The following is a 13,980-nucleotide window of genomic DNA, read 5'->3' as shown; positions in this document are numbered from 1 at the left end:
ACTCGTTACGTATGTTGTCACAGCCGAATCATTTGTTTTTTCCTACCTTATCATTCCCCGCAGTTTTTAAAGACTAGCCTTATAATTTAATAGGAATCTGGAATCATGAAGTAATGAAATATATTCTAGGTTACACTGACCACAGGAATCAGAAGTGTTTCAACTACACCATACATAGATTATGCTACAAGTTGTATAAATATATCACAGAATCACAGGGCTGGAAAGAACCTTAAAAGATTGTCTAGCCTGTTCCCTGGCTTCCAGACAAGCCAATCATTCCAAACAGATGAGAACTAACCTCTCTTTTAGAGGACGAGGATGACTCTGTCTTTAACCCTTTCTGGATTTAACAATGTATATACCATTAGTAAGTTACCGTTATTTTTAAATCTAACATGCTTCTCTTGAGAGTCACAACTTTATTTTAATTTCTCATGTTTGCTTCTGACAGGAAGCAAAGTAGGTGCAAAGGCCCAGTTAAACACTGTATTTTGTCTTTTCTCTTCAAGGGCATTCCCGAATAGCGCAGTGTCTCATACTGTGCTGGCCTTTGTCCTGTTCTCTCTGGGTTGCTTGTACTCTTTTAGCAGTGGGCACTAAAATCAAGCTACGGGGTGTCTTATGAGACGTCTGAGAAGTGGGCACAGTTTCCACAATAGGAATATTTAAATATAATCTGATACACAGACCCAAAGACCTAGACTCCAAGGAAAACCAAATTCAATAATTGTAATACAATTGCAATAACAAGGCTAATTATTCATAGTCATTTTCTTTCAGGCAGTGACAAGGGCATAACCAGCCTGATAGGATGAGCTTCTCGATCAGGTAAGAAAATGAAAGAGAACCTAGTCCTATTCTAGTTATTCATAACACGTGATATCCTTAAATGTCACCAAGTGTGATTTTTCTATTGAGAGCCTACTGCACAATCTATAAAGGCTGATTTCAAAATATTTTTTGCTGATTGGAAATGACTATTCAAACTTGATACTCAAGAGAGCCTTTAATGGAAGTTGTCAAAGGAAGGGGCTTTTTGATGTCTGCACTGGAAGACACCAAACGATCTGGCTTTACAGTGAGTACCACTAGTTCTGCTATTGTCTTAAAAGAGTCCTACTATCCCCCAAGATAAAAGAGAAAGACAGGCTATTGTAAATTAATAATGAAGGTTCCTTCTGTCTGGGAGGTTTTGAATGCCTCGAAGCTGAGGATTATGTCAGAAAGAAGTGGACCTGGGTAAAAATTTCCCTAATTATGGTTTCAATCTGATAGTAAACCATGTGCTTTGTTTATTCCCCAAATTTCTGTACTCACTGGGTGATGTGATGGTTAATTTTATCTGTCAGCTTGAGTGGCCAAGGGGTACCCAGATTAAATAATACTTCTGGGTGTGTCTGTGAGGGTGTGATTAGCATTTGAATCAGTGGACTTAATAAAGCAGACCTTCCTCCCCAGTGTGGGTGGGCATCATCCAATCCCTTGAAGTCCTGAATAGAAACATATGCAAAGGAAGAAGGAATTCTCCCCTTTTTCCTGCCTCCCTGATTAAGCTGGGATATCACATCTTACCTTCTCCTCCCCTTGCATTGGGATTTACATCACTGACTCCCCTGGTTCTCACGCCTTCATATTTGGACTAAGACTGAATTACGCCAGTGGCTTTCTTGGGTCTGCAGCTGGCTGATGGCAGACTGTGGGACTTACTGGCCTCCACTATTGCATGAGCCAATTCCTCATAATAACCCCCTTTTTGTCTGTCTATCTATCTATCTATCTATCGATCTATCGATCTATCTATCTATCATCTATCTAGATTCTCCATCCTACTGGTTCTATAGTCTGAAGAACTCTGACTTGTGCTGGTGGCTGTTCATCCATCCTAAGCATCTAAGGGGACAGAAGCAACTTGTTCAGACCAAGCTAATAAACCTGACCTTGTAAAATGACCGTGAGAGACCGTGAGGCCCTAACTTTTGGACATGAGCAAAGCACCTCAATGGAGACTGTTGACCCTGTTTTTGTAGACGCTTACAGAGTAAAATCTGTCTTCACAGCTTCCTGGCAGACCACAGCACCCCTAATCTACCACCCGCATGTCCACTGGTATGGCTCGGCCACACAGAGGCAGAATTCTTCCTGGGAAATGGGGTAATTCTTTGGCTTCCACTGAATATGCCAAATGCTGATTTGGGAGCTCAAGACCCCCTGAGCTCAACCATAGCAAGAAGCTCATGCTATCAACCAATCAGATTCCTGGCCCAAAGAGAATTTTCTCTCTATTATAACCATAAAGACTTAGGGCAATTGTGAAAAAAAGCAGAAAAAGAAATATTAAAATAGCTTTCTTATTTTTGTTGTCAGGACATCAGCATTATTTGTAGCTCAGTGTAATTATTTGAGAATCATGCATTGCTAATTTTAGCTAAATAGACAATGGCGAGTATACACTGTCCTTCATCTGTCTTAATAAAAGTATCCCTTCAGGGAAACTTCCTGTCTAAAGACTTCCTTCAGAACCTTTAACTTAAATTTCCTTCCACACTCTGGCAAAAATACAGTATGACATTGCAACTCTGGTATTCATTCGTTAGGTGTTTGAGGGATGCCCACTAATTACATAAATGAATTGACACAAAAGTACAACTTAACCACAGGCAAAGACAACTTACTTGTTCATTTTTAGTAAGCCTGGTTTTGTTGTGAATGTCTGACGTGACCAAATTGAATCCGTGCTTTTCCGACAAGATTCTCAGAAGCAAGACCACAGTACGACTCCCACACTTGCCTACTCTGTTGTAGACCACCTGGCTGGGGAAAGGTAGCACCTGGGAAAGAACAAGAGAGCAAATGTGAGACTTTGAGTTAGAGAAATTGGGATTCTTCCCCCAACTTCAGAACAACAAATGTCTAATCAGTCTGAGAAGGGTTGGTGTCAAGTCAATGGGAGAACAGAAGCAATAAACTCATGTTTTACCCTCATAATTTAACTTGAGAGAAATCTTGGACTCGTTGTCTCTCTCTCTGCACTGACACTTAAAATTGGTAAAATTTCATGCCAACCATGAGACTAATTATGAAGCTTCTTTTGTTTCTTCTTAGGAATGAAATATATAAATATGTGCTTTGATGACAACATGCTTTTGCAAGTTATATTATGCTTTATTAGAACTCAGGTTGTAGGGAAAAATATAGTAACTAAAAATTGAGACAGAAATAAAAACTCACAATAACACTCACCCTTTCGAAGTGTACAATTCAGTGGTTTTAATGTATTCACAAAGTTGTGCAACTATCACCTCTATCTAATTGTAGAACATTTCATTTCCCCTAAAAGAAACTCCATAACCCATTAGTACTCACTTTTCATTTCCCTCACTACCTTGGTCCCATGAAACCACTTATCTACTTTCTGTCTCTACGGTTTTCACCTATAGCATTCCGGACATCTCCTATAAATAGAATCATACGTGACCTTTTGTGTCTGGCTTCTTCCGTTAGCATAAGGTGTTCAAGATTCATCCATATTGTAGTATGAATCTGTACTTCTCTCCTTTATATGGCTGAATAATATTACACTGTATGGATATACCATATCTTGTTTAAACATTCATGAGTTGATGGACATTTGGATTGTTTCCACTTTTGGGCTACTATGAATAATGCCGCGATGAACATTTGTGTATACGTTTTTGTGTGGATGTATGTTTTTGATTCACCTTGTATATATCTTAGGAGTGGAACTGCTGGATCATATGGTAATTTTGTTTAATTTTTTGAAGAACTGCCAAACTGTTTTCAATGCAGCTGCACCATTTTATATTTCACCAGCAAATCAGGAGAGTTCCAATTTCTCCACATCCTTGCCAACACTTGTTATTGCCCGCTTTTTTATAGCCATCCTAATGGATGTGAAGCGGTATCTCATTGTTTTGATTTGCATTTCCCTGATGACTAATGATGTTGAGCATATTTCTTGTGCTTATTGGACATTTGTGTATTTTTTTTGGAGAAATGTCTATTCAAATCTTTTGCCCATTTTAAAACTGGGTTATTTGTCTCTTTATTATTGAGTTTTAAAAGTGCTATATTTATTCTGGATTTGTGACTATATGATCTGCAAATATTTCCCATTTCTCCCAAAGGACTGTGTCCTTTGAAGTACAAAAGTGTTTAATTTTGATGAAGTTTAACTTATCTAATTTTCCTTCAGAGCGTTATGTTTTTGGTATTACATCTAAGAAACCATTGCCTAACCCATGAATGTTTTCTCCTAAGAGTTTTATGGTTTTAGTGGAAACATTTAGGTCTGATTCATTTTGAGTTAATTTTGTGTATGATGTGAGCTAGTGATCTAACTTCATTCTTTTGCATGTGAATAGCTATTTGTCCCAGCACCATTTACTGAAGACTATTCTTTCTCCATTTAATTGTTTGGCACCCTGTTGAAAATCCACTAACCATAAATGTATGAATTTATTTCTGGATTCTCAGTTCTACCCTATTGATTTATGTGTATATTCTTTTTTTTTAAAGAAGATTTTATTTATTTATTTGAGAGAGAGAGAGATAGCACAAGTAGGGGAGCAGTGGAGAGAGAGAGAGAAGGAGGCTGAGCAAGGAGCCCGATGTGGGGCTCGATCCCAGGACCCTGAGATCATGACCTGAGCCAAAGGCAGATGCTTAACTGACTGAGCCATCCAGGCGCCCCAATCTATGTGTTTATTCTTATGCCAGTACCACAGAATCTTGATTACTCTGCTGAGTTATAAGTTTTGAAATTAAAAAGGGTGAGTTCCTCCAACTTTGTTCCTTTTCAAGATTGTTTTGGCTATTCTGGATCCCTTGCATCCCATATGAGTTTTAGAACCAGACTGTTAATTTCTGTAAAAAAAAAAAAAAAGGCAGTTGAAATTTTGACAGGGATTGTGTTGAAACTATAGCTCAATCTGGGGACTACTGCTATATTAATAATATTAAGTTTTCTAATCCATGAACATGGGATGTCTTTCCTCTTATTTAGTTCTCATTTCATTTGTTTCACAGTGTTTTGTAGTTTTCAGCATACAAGCCTCACACTCCTTTTATTCTTTTTGATGCTATTTTAAATGGAATTATTCTCTTAATTTCATATTTGGACTGAATATTCACTGATAGAAACAGTTTATTTTTACATATCGATCCTGTGTTCTTCAGTCTTGCCGAGTTCATTTATTAGCTCTAATAGCTATTTTGTGTGGATTCTTTAGGATTTTCTATATACAAGATCATGTCATCTGCAGAAATAATTTTACTTCTTCCTTCCCAATATGGATGCCCTTTCTTTTCCTTTTCTAATTGTCCAGTTTATAATGATTTTGATAGACTAAGAAGTCATTATGAAAAACATCTGATTAAATATCCCCAATAAAGATAATATTTCCATCTTGAATGCTCAGCATTGAGTAACAACTGACAAAAGATCATCAAAAGAGTCCTTCATTCAGAACATACCCATAACAGAAGGCCATAAAAAGGCCCAAAGCTACAGTACAATATAAACATAAATATACCCCTAACTTGCCTACTGTATGTAATATGAATTTTGCCTCTGTAATTTCAGGTTTACTTGTTTTTCTGAAATATTTTATATGCAGAGTAGCATTTCATAAATTTGGAACTTAAAGTCTACCAGCCATTGGAGTAAAACATAAGATCTACATTGCTCACTTCATAATTATATCATGTACCATTTTGATATAATTTTTCCAGTATGCATTTTTTTTTAAAGGGCAACACCTTGGGTTTTTTTTAGGACCAGTCAGTATCTTTTATTGTGTGTCCTCATACCATATACACATATATAGGGCCTTAACAAACATTGATTGGTTGGCTGCAATGAGGGATTTAATGTGCTGTTTAACAGCAATTAACACAAGGATCCTGCTAAAACGTGAGACCAGGAGAACCTTCAAATACGGTTGATCTTTCTAACCAAATGCTAACTAAAGGCATAAAAAGGGTAAAAAGATAACCATTATAATAGGTCATTCCACTTATGGTTTTATCAGTAAGTACCCAAAAAGTGTGCTCACTGGCAACAACAGCAGAAGTTCAGATATTCAGATAAATCACATATGGTCTTCCTCATAAGGTTATGATCCAGGCAGGTTGAAATATTATAGGATGTTAACAGTGTTTGTAAGTTGGACTTTCCATAATAAGCAGGCTGGGGTATAGACGATAGTTGTGACAGAGCTGTTAATATGAACACAAATTTTCATTTCTTTGAAGAAATAAACTGCTTGAGAGTTGGGATGAATGCATTTTTCTCTGTCTTCTAGCACAGCGTCGCATGGCAAGGGAGAGTTTTTTGTTACATCTGAATTGCTTCCCAGGAAGATATGAGTTACCACACGTAAGTGCTTTATTCCAAGAGGACAGGTGTATCTTAGAAGATTTAAATGAAGAACTGAGGCACTTAGTTACAAACCTTCCATGAAAACACTTAATGGCTCCTGAAATTTTTGAGTAATTAACACAATAGCTTCCCATCTATTTCCTTTCGTTAATAACTAAAGATATTATTTACCTTTTGGTTATTTGTTAGTTAAAAAAAAAAATGTTCATGGGGCGCCTGGGTGGCTCAGTCAGTTAAGCGTCTGCCTTCAGCTCCGGTCATGATCTCAGGGTCCTGGGATCGAGCCCCACATTGGGTTCCCTACTCAGCAGGGAGTCTGCTTCTCCCTCCCCCTCTGACCCTTCCTCCTGCTCGTGCTCTCTCTCTCTCTCTCTCAAATGAATAAATTTAAAAAATCTTTAAAAAAAGGTTCGTTCCAATTCTTTCATTAGTCTTGCGGGAGGCTATTAAATAACAGTTATAAGTATTTGTTATTTAAGAACACTTTTGTCATGACAGGAAAAAAATGTTCTAACTATGTATGGTGACAGATTTAACTACACTTACTATGGTGATCATTTTGCAATACATACAGGTATCAAATGATGCTGTATACCTGAAACTAATGTAATGTTGTATGTCAATCAGCCCTTAGTTAAAAAAAAAAAGAACACTTACGTAAAAACAAAAATCCGTGCATTATTCCTGCAGCTGTATCTACAATAACATTTGAAAAGAAAAGCGAGCTTAACATCCCCACTGTATCTCTATTTTTACCATTTTTTTAAACACCAATACACAGCTACAGGGTATGAAAATTGAGCTAGAAAATGTGTTTTTGGATGAAGCCGGAATCAGTCTGGGGATCATTAAAGACACAACATACACCATCACAAACATACACCTTTCTCAAAGTTAGGAAGGGGCTTTTAAATCATTTTCTAAAAGAACCCATGTAATGCTCCGGAAACTGGCAAATTTAGGTAGGCTAAATCAACGTGTTGATGTTGGATAAGGTGTTAAAATTAGCACCAGCAACAAGTTGATTCATCTCCGCTTTGGTAGAGCTATAGATCTGCTGCTCCTGAAGGTCTGCTTTAAAAACCATTGTCGGTTTTTATTTGAAGTGTTCTTTCTGGAAAAGAAGGGGGAAAAGGAACTGATTTTTATGAAAGGCTGACCCTGACCTTGTCCTAGGCTCTGCGTCATGTAAACGCTTTTAATCCTTGTTAACAATACGGAGACGAATAGCCTAAGTGTCTTCATTCTAGCTGTGCATTTCTCCAGGAGGTTAAATTATCAAATAATTTAAGCATCATTAATTGCACCTAAGTGACTCCCCCACGTACCCCCCTCTTCTCCATAGATGCCAGACTCACAGAACAACAGAGTTTGAGGTCTAGAGCAATTTAGAATAATCCACCCACTCCAATCCCCTCCCCACCCCAGCACTACTACTCTCTATCCCCCTCACCCCCAGCCCAATTGTGTTTGCCTTGGCTAGCGTTTTCTCTTATATTATGTTTTCATCTTCTTGAGTGCCCATGAGGGAGATATCATGACTATTTTTAGATGAACCAACCAAGGCTCACAGAGATCACTTGGCATTTTCAAGGTCGAAAAGTGGCACATAACAGCTAAAGCCCGGCTCACAGCTCTTCTGACCCCTAAGATGATACTCTAATATATTATAACATCAAATTGTGAAAATAATTTTGAGAGTGACTTCTGTGAGAGAGACAATTTCCTCTTTGATGTCTTCATTGTGTCCAACTCCATTAAATGCTGTCTTGTCAACAGTCAATGATCACAACCAGTGTCATTGGCCATTACTCATTCATTACCCAAGTCTCTGGAATGCTCAGGTGGAACAGATAGAAGTCCAGTAGGCTCTCTTCCTCCTTCCAGAAGATGTATTTTAGAAGCTAATGTAATCCCAGAATGTCAAAGCAGCTAATAGGTGAAGGAGAGTAAAAAAAAAAATGCAGTTTCCTCTTCGTTCCTTCCCCTAATCTACTGTAAGCAATCATAGAGCCTTGGATACTGTGACCCACTTCCACGAGGAAAGGGAAAACCAGGAAGCAATAAGTCATAGTAAAACATATAAGAAATCCTAAATACACTTGAAATGTCTATCAAGACAAGCAAATGCCTTCAAATGATAAGCTTAATGACTTTTAAAGGCCTCTTAAGGTCAACCTCAACATCCTCATTCTTTTTTCAACAGATATTTGACAATTGTCAAGAGAAAACTATATCCCAACTGTAATTGCATACAAATTTTGAACACTTACTCTTTCTTTGGATGCCCTATAAAGAAGTACACACTAAAAGTCCTCATCCTCCCCCACTCCCCAAATGATTCTTCATTCTTGGCAACTATGGTTATATGAATGTTATGTCTGTGGTTTCTATTTTATGGCCAATTTGTAAAAGTGAAGGGAGCTCCAAAATAGTTCACTCTATGAATTATATATTTTTATGTTGCCTGCCTTGTAAGTTCTGCAAATGCCACAAATCCCCAGGGGCTGACAGGCTTGTGTGGAACATGCCAAATAAACAGAAGTCTTTCCAAAATCCTGAGCACAACAGTAACTACCACCAGATGACATCCACAATTTCAATCGCTTGTCCCTGGTTTGCAATGGGAAGGGGGATAAAGAAGACTTTCTAGGTAAAAAGCAAGCTTGATCTGGACCAAGACTTTCACAGCCTATGATTACAGGACTCTCTGGGGACTGGTCTTGTTGGAAGAATTAACATCAATCCTGCTTTTAAGTCTTTGCAAAATGACATTTAGTATGGTATGTTACAAGCTGTGGTTCCCCAATGACTGTGTATTTGAATTACCTGCAGAACTTTAAAACTGCAGATTTTTGGCCCCACTCTAAGACTAACTGAAACAGAAAGTCTAAGATGAGGGTCAGAAATCCAGCTCTAAAATGCTTCCGGGATTCTCTGCTACCACTAAGGGGCCAAGGTGGGGGAGAGGGTTGCCTGCGTGAATGCTGGCGGGGAGTTGGGTGAAAGCATGTCTTGTCTTCCCTGGGTCTCCCTGGAGTGCTGATGACCTCCAACCAGAGTTAAAGGTCATGATTAGCCTGACAAATATTCTCACACTACAGTAATGCCTACTCACCTAGGATGATTAGAGAGCAGGTGAGCTGGTTAACAGAATGTGTAGGTTAACTGAAATTTATACTAAACATCGTCAAAGCATTAGACCTAACTTGGTACTAATATTATGCTGAAGATGAAATGGCTTTCTTTGAGGAACAAAACTGCCCCCTGTGATTCTACAGCCCCTCTCTCCCCTGGTTACTCATACCAATGTGGGGACATTCAGGGACACTGCTGCTCCTCACTGTCCTCATGACTTCACGCAGCAGTTCAAATCCATTTGGTGAGTCCTCATCTTAAAGTTTCCTAGGACACTGTGGTGCAGGGAGTCAGCCTTGTCACACCTTCGTCATCCATAAAAGTGTAGGGTTGGCTTAGAAGCCAATAAATGATCCTCTCTTCTTAAACTATTAAATTATTTACTTTAAGTTAGATTGCTATTAAGATATAACCTGGAAATAACTTAAAAATTAAAACGAGATTTTAATATTTTTCCTTGTCAAATATATTCATTAAAAAATAGGAAAAAAAAAAAACCCACTTCCAGTAATTTGTGCCGATAACATGGATTACAGCTCCAGGGTGTACGCAGTTCTTTTTTGGAACCTTTGGCATTTCTGTCCATGTCCCACTCTTGTTTGGGCTGGTCACATAATAAATCTTCTTTTATGTTCTTCCTATGCTTCTCTTCCTTTCCACAGTTTAAATCACTTCCAGCTCTCTGTTTATTTTAAGACCATCACCAAACACCACAGCCTGCACAGGGCTTCAACCTCCCAGCTGTGCTTTCCAGAACTTGGTAGCCACTGTCGCTGACATTTGCCCGTCAAGCCATGCTAGGTCCTCTGACAAATGCATCTCCACTTGGTAAGCACCATCGACATCCAGACCCCTGGGCTAATTTCCTCCATTCTAGAGGAGGAAACACATAGGACTCATTTAAGAACTTGGGGTGTCTGGGTGGCACAGTCGGTTAAGCTTCCGACACTTGATTTCGGCTCACGTCATGATCTTAGGGTCCTGGGATGCAGCCCCAGCAGGGAGTCTGCCTGAGGATTCTCTCTCTCCCTCTACACCTTCCCCACTCTCTCTGTCTCAAATAAATAGATAAATAAACGAATCTTAAGGAAAAAAACCCCTCTATGTTCCCTCATTGCCAGATCTCTTGCATAGAAAGTTCTTTCTATCCACAATTCTCAAATGGCTTCCCTGTGTCTTCTAATTAATTCATAACCTGTCTTCTCCCAGAAGCCTTGCCAAATATGAACCTTATGCTTTCTCCTTTTCCCCTACTCCCCTTTGAAATGGTCTCATGTCTAATGCTATCTACAGAAAGATGAACAGCTACAAATGCAGTAGGAGTCCATCTGTTTTATTTCTGTAATAGATTGGATATTTCATGTGTATAGTGGGTACTTAATAAATATGTGTCTATTAATTAGATAGACTGTTTGGATAAAATACTATTAAATGTTGTAATAGAACCAATGCTGTCATCTTTTGTCATTATTAAGGATGCTCTTTTAGTTGTCTTGTTTCCTAAAACTGTAAGGTAAATCTATCAACTTTTCTCAACACTCATATTCTGAAACACTCTAATGCCATATTACATAAGAGAAAGTTTGGTATATAGAGAAAGTTCCCCAGATTGAAAGTCAAAAGTCAAAACTGTGACTTTCCCCTTGGCCAAATTAGTTGAGTGACCTTGAACAAGCAACCTTAAACAACTACTCTGGGCCAACGTTTCCACAATTATAAACTGGGGATATTGAACCGAATGATTTCAAGGCTCCTCCCTATTCACGTCCCACGATGTTAAGGCAGGACTGCACAATACTTACAGACATTCAGGGGGTTATCTGAATGGCATCTTGCACTGCTAAATATTCCCTCCATTCTGGTCTATCTAATGTCCTTCTCTCCATTATATACATCATTATGTTATTTCCAGGAATGTAATGCCCTTTATACTATAACAGAATCCTCATACAAAGGAGCAATTTTCACAAGGAGCCAGAAGCAATTTTTGGATGTGATGATTAAACTATCATAGTTGAAACTTTGAAGTATTCTTCACAAAAAAATGATTTCTAGTTTGATTAAAAACTCAAATTTCAGATGACCTTGGGCGAACATTATCAGTGCCATGGACAAGAAGATGAATACTTTCAAATTTCAAATTGACAAATGAAAAAAAAATGTATTAAGAAAAGGCAGATTCACTTTTAATTCTGCAATATTCTTGATGCTTCTTTGTATGGCCAGTATACAAATCACAGGCAAGGAGAAGCCCATAATCTGGGTGTCTCATTACTACAGGATGTTACCGTTTCTAAAGTTCAAACCTCGGTGTGGTCTATAGAATACGGAGTCTGTGGAATATTCATGTTTGACAGAAAAGAGGAATGATGTCCACATGCCACATATATGAATCATCAGCAGAACATGGAGGATGCGTAAGTGTTAGAGGCTAACCTATCCTGAAAAGAATATTTCAAAGTGGGACTTAGTCTTGCTTCTACATGCATATGGTAGTCCTACTGTATGTGTGCTCAGAACGTCTGCCCACTCTTCTAAGAGCCTGTTAAATCTTCTCGATGGCTTTTATAATCAAAATCAAATAGAGAAACCAAATATGGGTTTGGCTCTCCTACTTAACCCTCCTCAACCTGTGTATATGCCTTGTATGTTTTCTTGAGCTCAAAGACACTATAAGTAATATTGCTGTAGTAAATCTAAGCCAATTCCAGCCATTTCCAGCACTTCCTTATATGCTATGTATTCTGTGATCTACAAGTTCCTTATTAAACAAAACTCAGGAAGAGAGCTGCAGGTTTAACAGAAAGTACAAAGAAGGACTTGGTCCTCAAATTAGTTCTAGATCTGAAGTTGTTCCATTTTTAGTATTAATCAATTCAATTGACTTTAATATTAAGTTTTGGACCAGGATATGGAATTACGCAGATGCCTTTGGGTAGATAATCTTTCCACCAGACCCACATACTCAGTTTTTAACTCTCCATTCAGATCTAGAACACATTTTGTCTTAGTCACATTCCTCTCCAAATAAAACATGCGCAGACATTTTAGTTTATACAGACTTTTAAGATTTAAGAGTCTGCTCTAAAGTTAAGCTTTATTTCTTTTTTTTAAAGATTTTACTTATTTATTTGTCAGAAAGAGAGAGCACAAGCAGGGGGAAAGGCAGGCAGAAGGAGAAGCAGGCTCCCTGCTGAGCAAGGAGCCCGATGTGGGGTTGACCCCAGGACGCTTAACTGAAGGCAGATGCTTAACCAACTGAGCCACCCAGGCGTCCTATTTTATTTCTTTTTAAGTGTTTCTTTTGTCCTATTTTTTAAAATAAGAATTTATACTCTAAGCTCAATCTAAAAACTAATTTGTTATAATGCAATAAAGGAGAAGTGTTGATTATTGGTTGTAAGTTTTATAATTTATAGCAGGTATTGCTGGCGTGGGCCAACCACTCAGTTTAGAATGGTCTCCTCTGGCTGTTGGGCGGTGGGGTGGGGCAGAGAAGAGTCAATTATTCTCATGATGAATGTCACAAGAGAAAACTGTCCTCACTGTGAATAGTACAAAGGCTGGGGGAACAGCCATGCTTGGCTGTCAATACCCCCTCTCTCATCAAAGCACCGTGTAAAGGTTTTAAAGACCAAAGGCTTAGATTCACTGTTCATTGTGAACCACATCATTATTTACCATTTTAAATGTCTGAATCAAATTTTAGTTTGAGTGTGAATTTGTAGCAAGAAACTTATTCTTGGATTCAAATGATCATTGTTTAAATTCCTTGGCTGAGTTTAAGGTTTTTATAACACAGCCCACAATCTAAAATAGTGTGGCAGATTGGTACAGTAATGGCCCCAAATTAGTTCCACCTCCCTCTATCTATGCAAAGTGTAACCTCTTTCCATATGACCTTGAGCCTGGCCACACAATTTGCTTTGGTAAATGAGACCTTAGGAAGCACAATGCACCCAGAGGCTTGAAAAGAGCTGGCACACTGGATCTGGACCTTACTTGCGTCTGAGAGCCATTCCTCCACAATATGAACTTATGCTAGCCTCCAGGACCTTGAGAGACCATGTGGAATATTGAAAATTCTGTGGCTGAGTTCAACAGATAATCCCTGAGCTCTTTACTGAGTGCCCATCACTTGGTTAGTGGCAAGAAATGAATTGATTATTGTAATGATTTGATTGTCTATGACTAGACTAAATTCCATGACAGTAGGGGCACATCTGCTTTTCCTTACTACTGCATCTTTAGGACCCAGCTCACTAAATAGCTATAAAATGAATGAATACAACAAAGGCTATGACAAGTATCATATGAACTCACAATCTAACAAGGGAACCAAACACTGGCCTGCCGGTTCTCAGACCCTATGGAAGTGCCTCACTAGAAATATGAATACAGTAGTAGGAGAAGAGGAAGAAGGGGTGATGAACTTGGCC

The 13,980-nt window shown here is 38.5% G+C and overlaps 1 protein-coding gene across 7 annotated transcripts in view; it reads right to left on the bottom strand.

The window, feature by feature from the left end:
* Nucleotides 1-13,980, bottom strand: part of UST (uronyl 2-sulfotransferase) — a 299,636-nt gene that overhangs the window by 130,011 nt on the left and 155,645 nt on the right. For all 7 annotated transcript variants that reach the window (XM_087865574.1, XM_087865573.1, XM_045805312.2 and 4 more), the window contains exon 3: nt 2,676-2,831. In XM_087865574.1, the coding sequence (XP_087721700.1) occupies nt 2,676-2,831 (156 nt within the window). The remainder of the gene's footprint in view (nt 1-2,675; nt 2,832-13,980) is intronic.

The sequence above is a fragment of the Ursus americanus genome, chromosome 11 (genome assembly GCF_024610735.1).
Source record: "Ursus americanus isolate L20-20 chromosome 11, mUrsAme1.1.p, whole genome shotgun sequence".
NCBI lineage: Eukaryota > Metazoa > Chordata > Mammalia > Carnivora > Ursidae > Ursus > Ursus americanus.
This window is presented reverse-complemented; position numbering and strand designations above follow the sequence as displayed.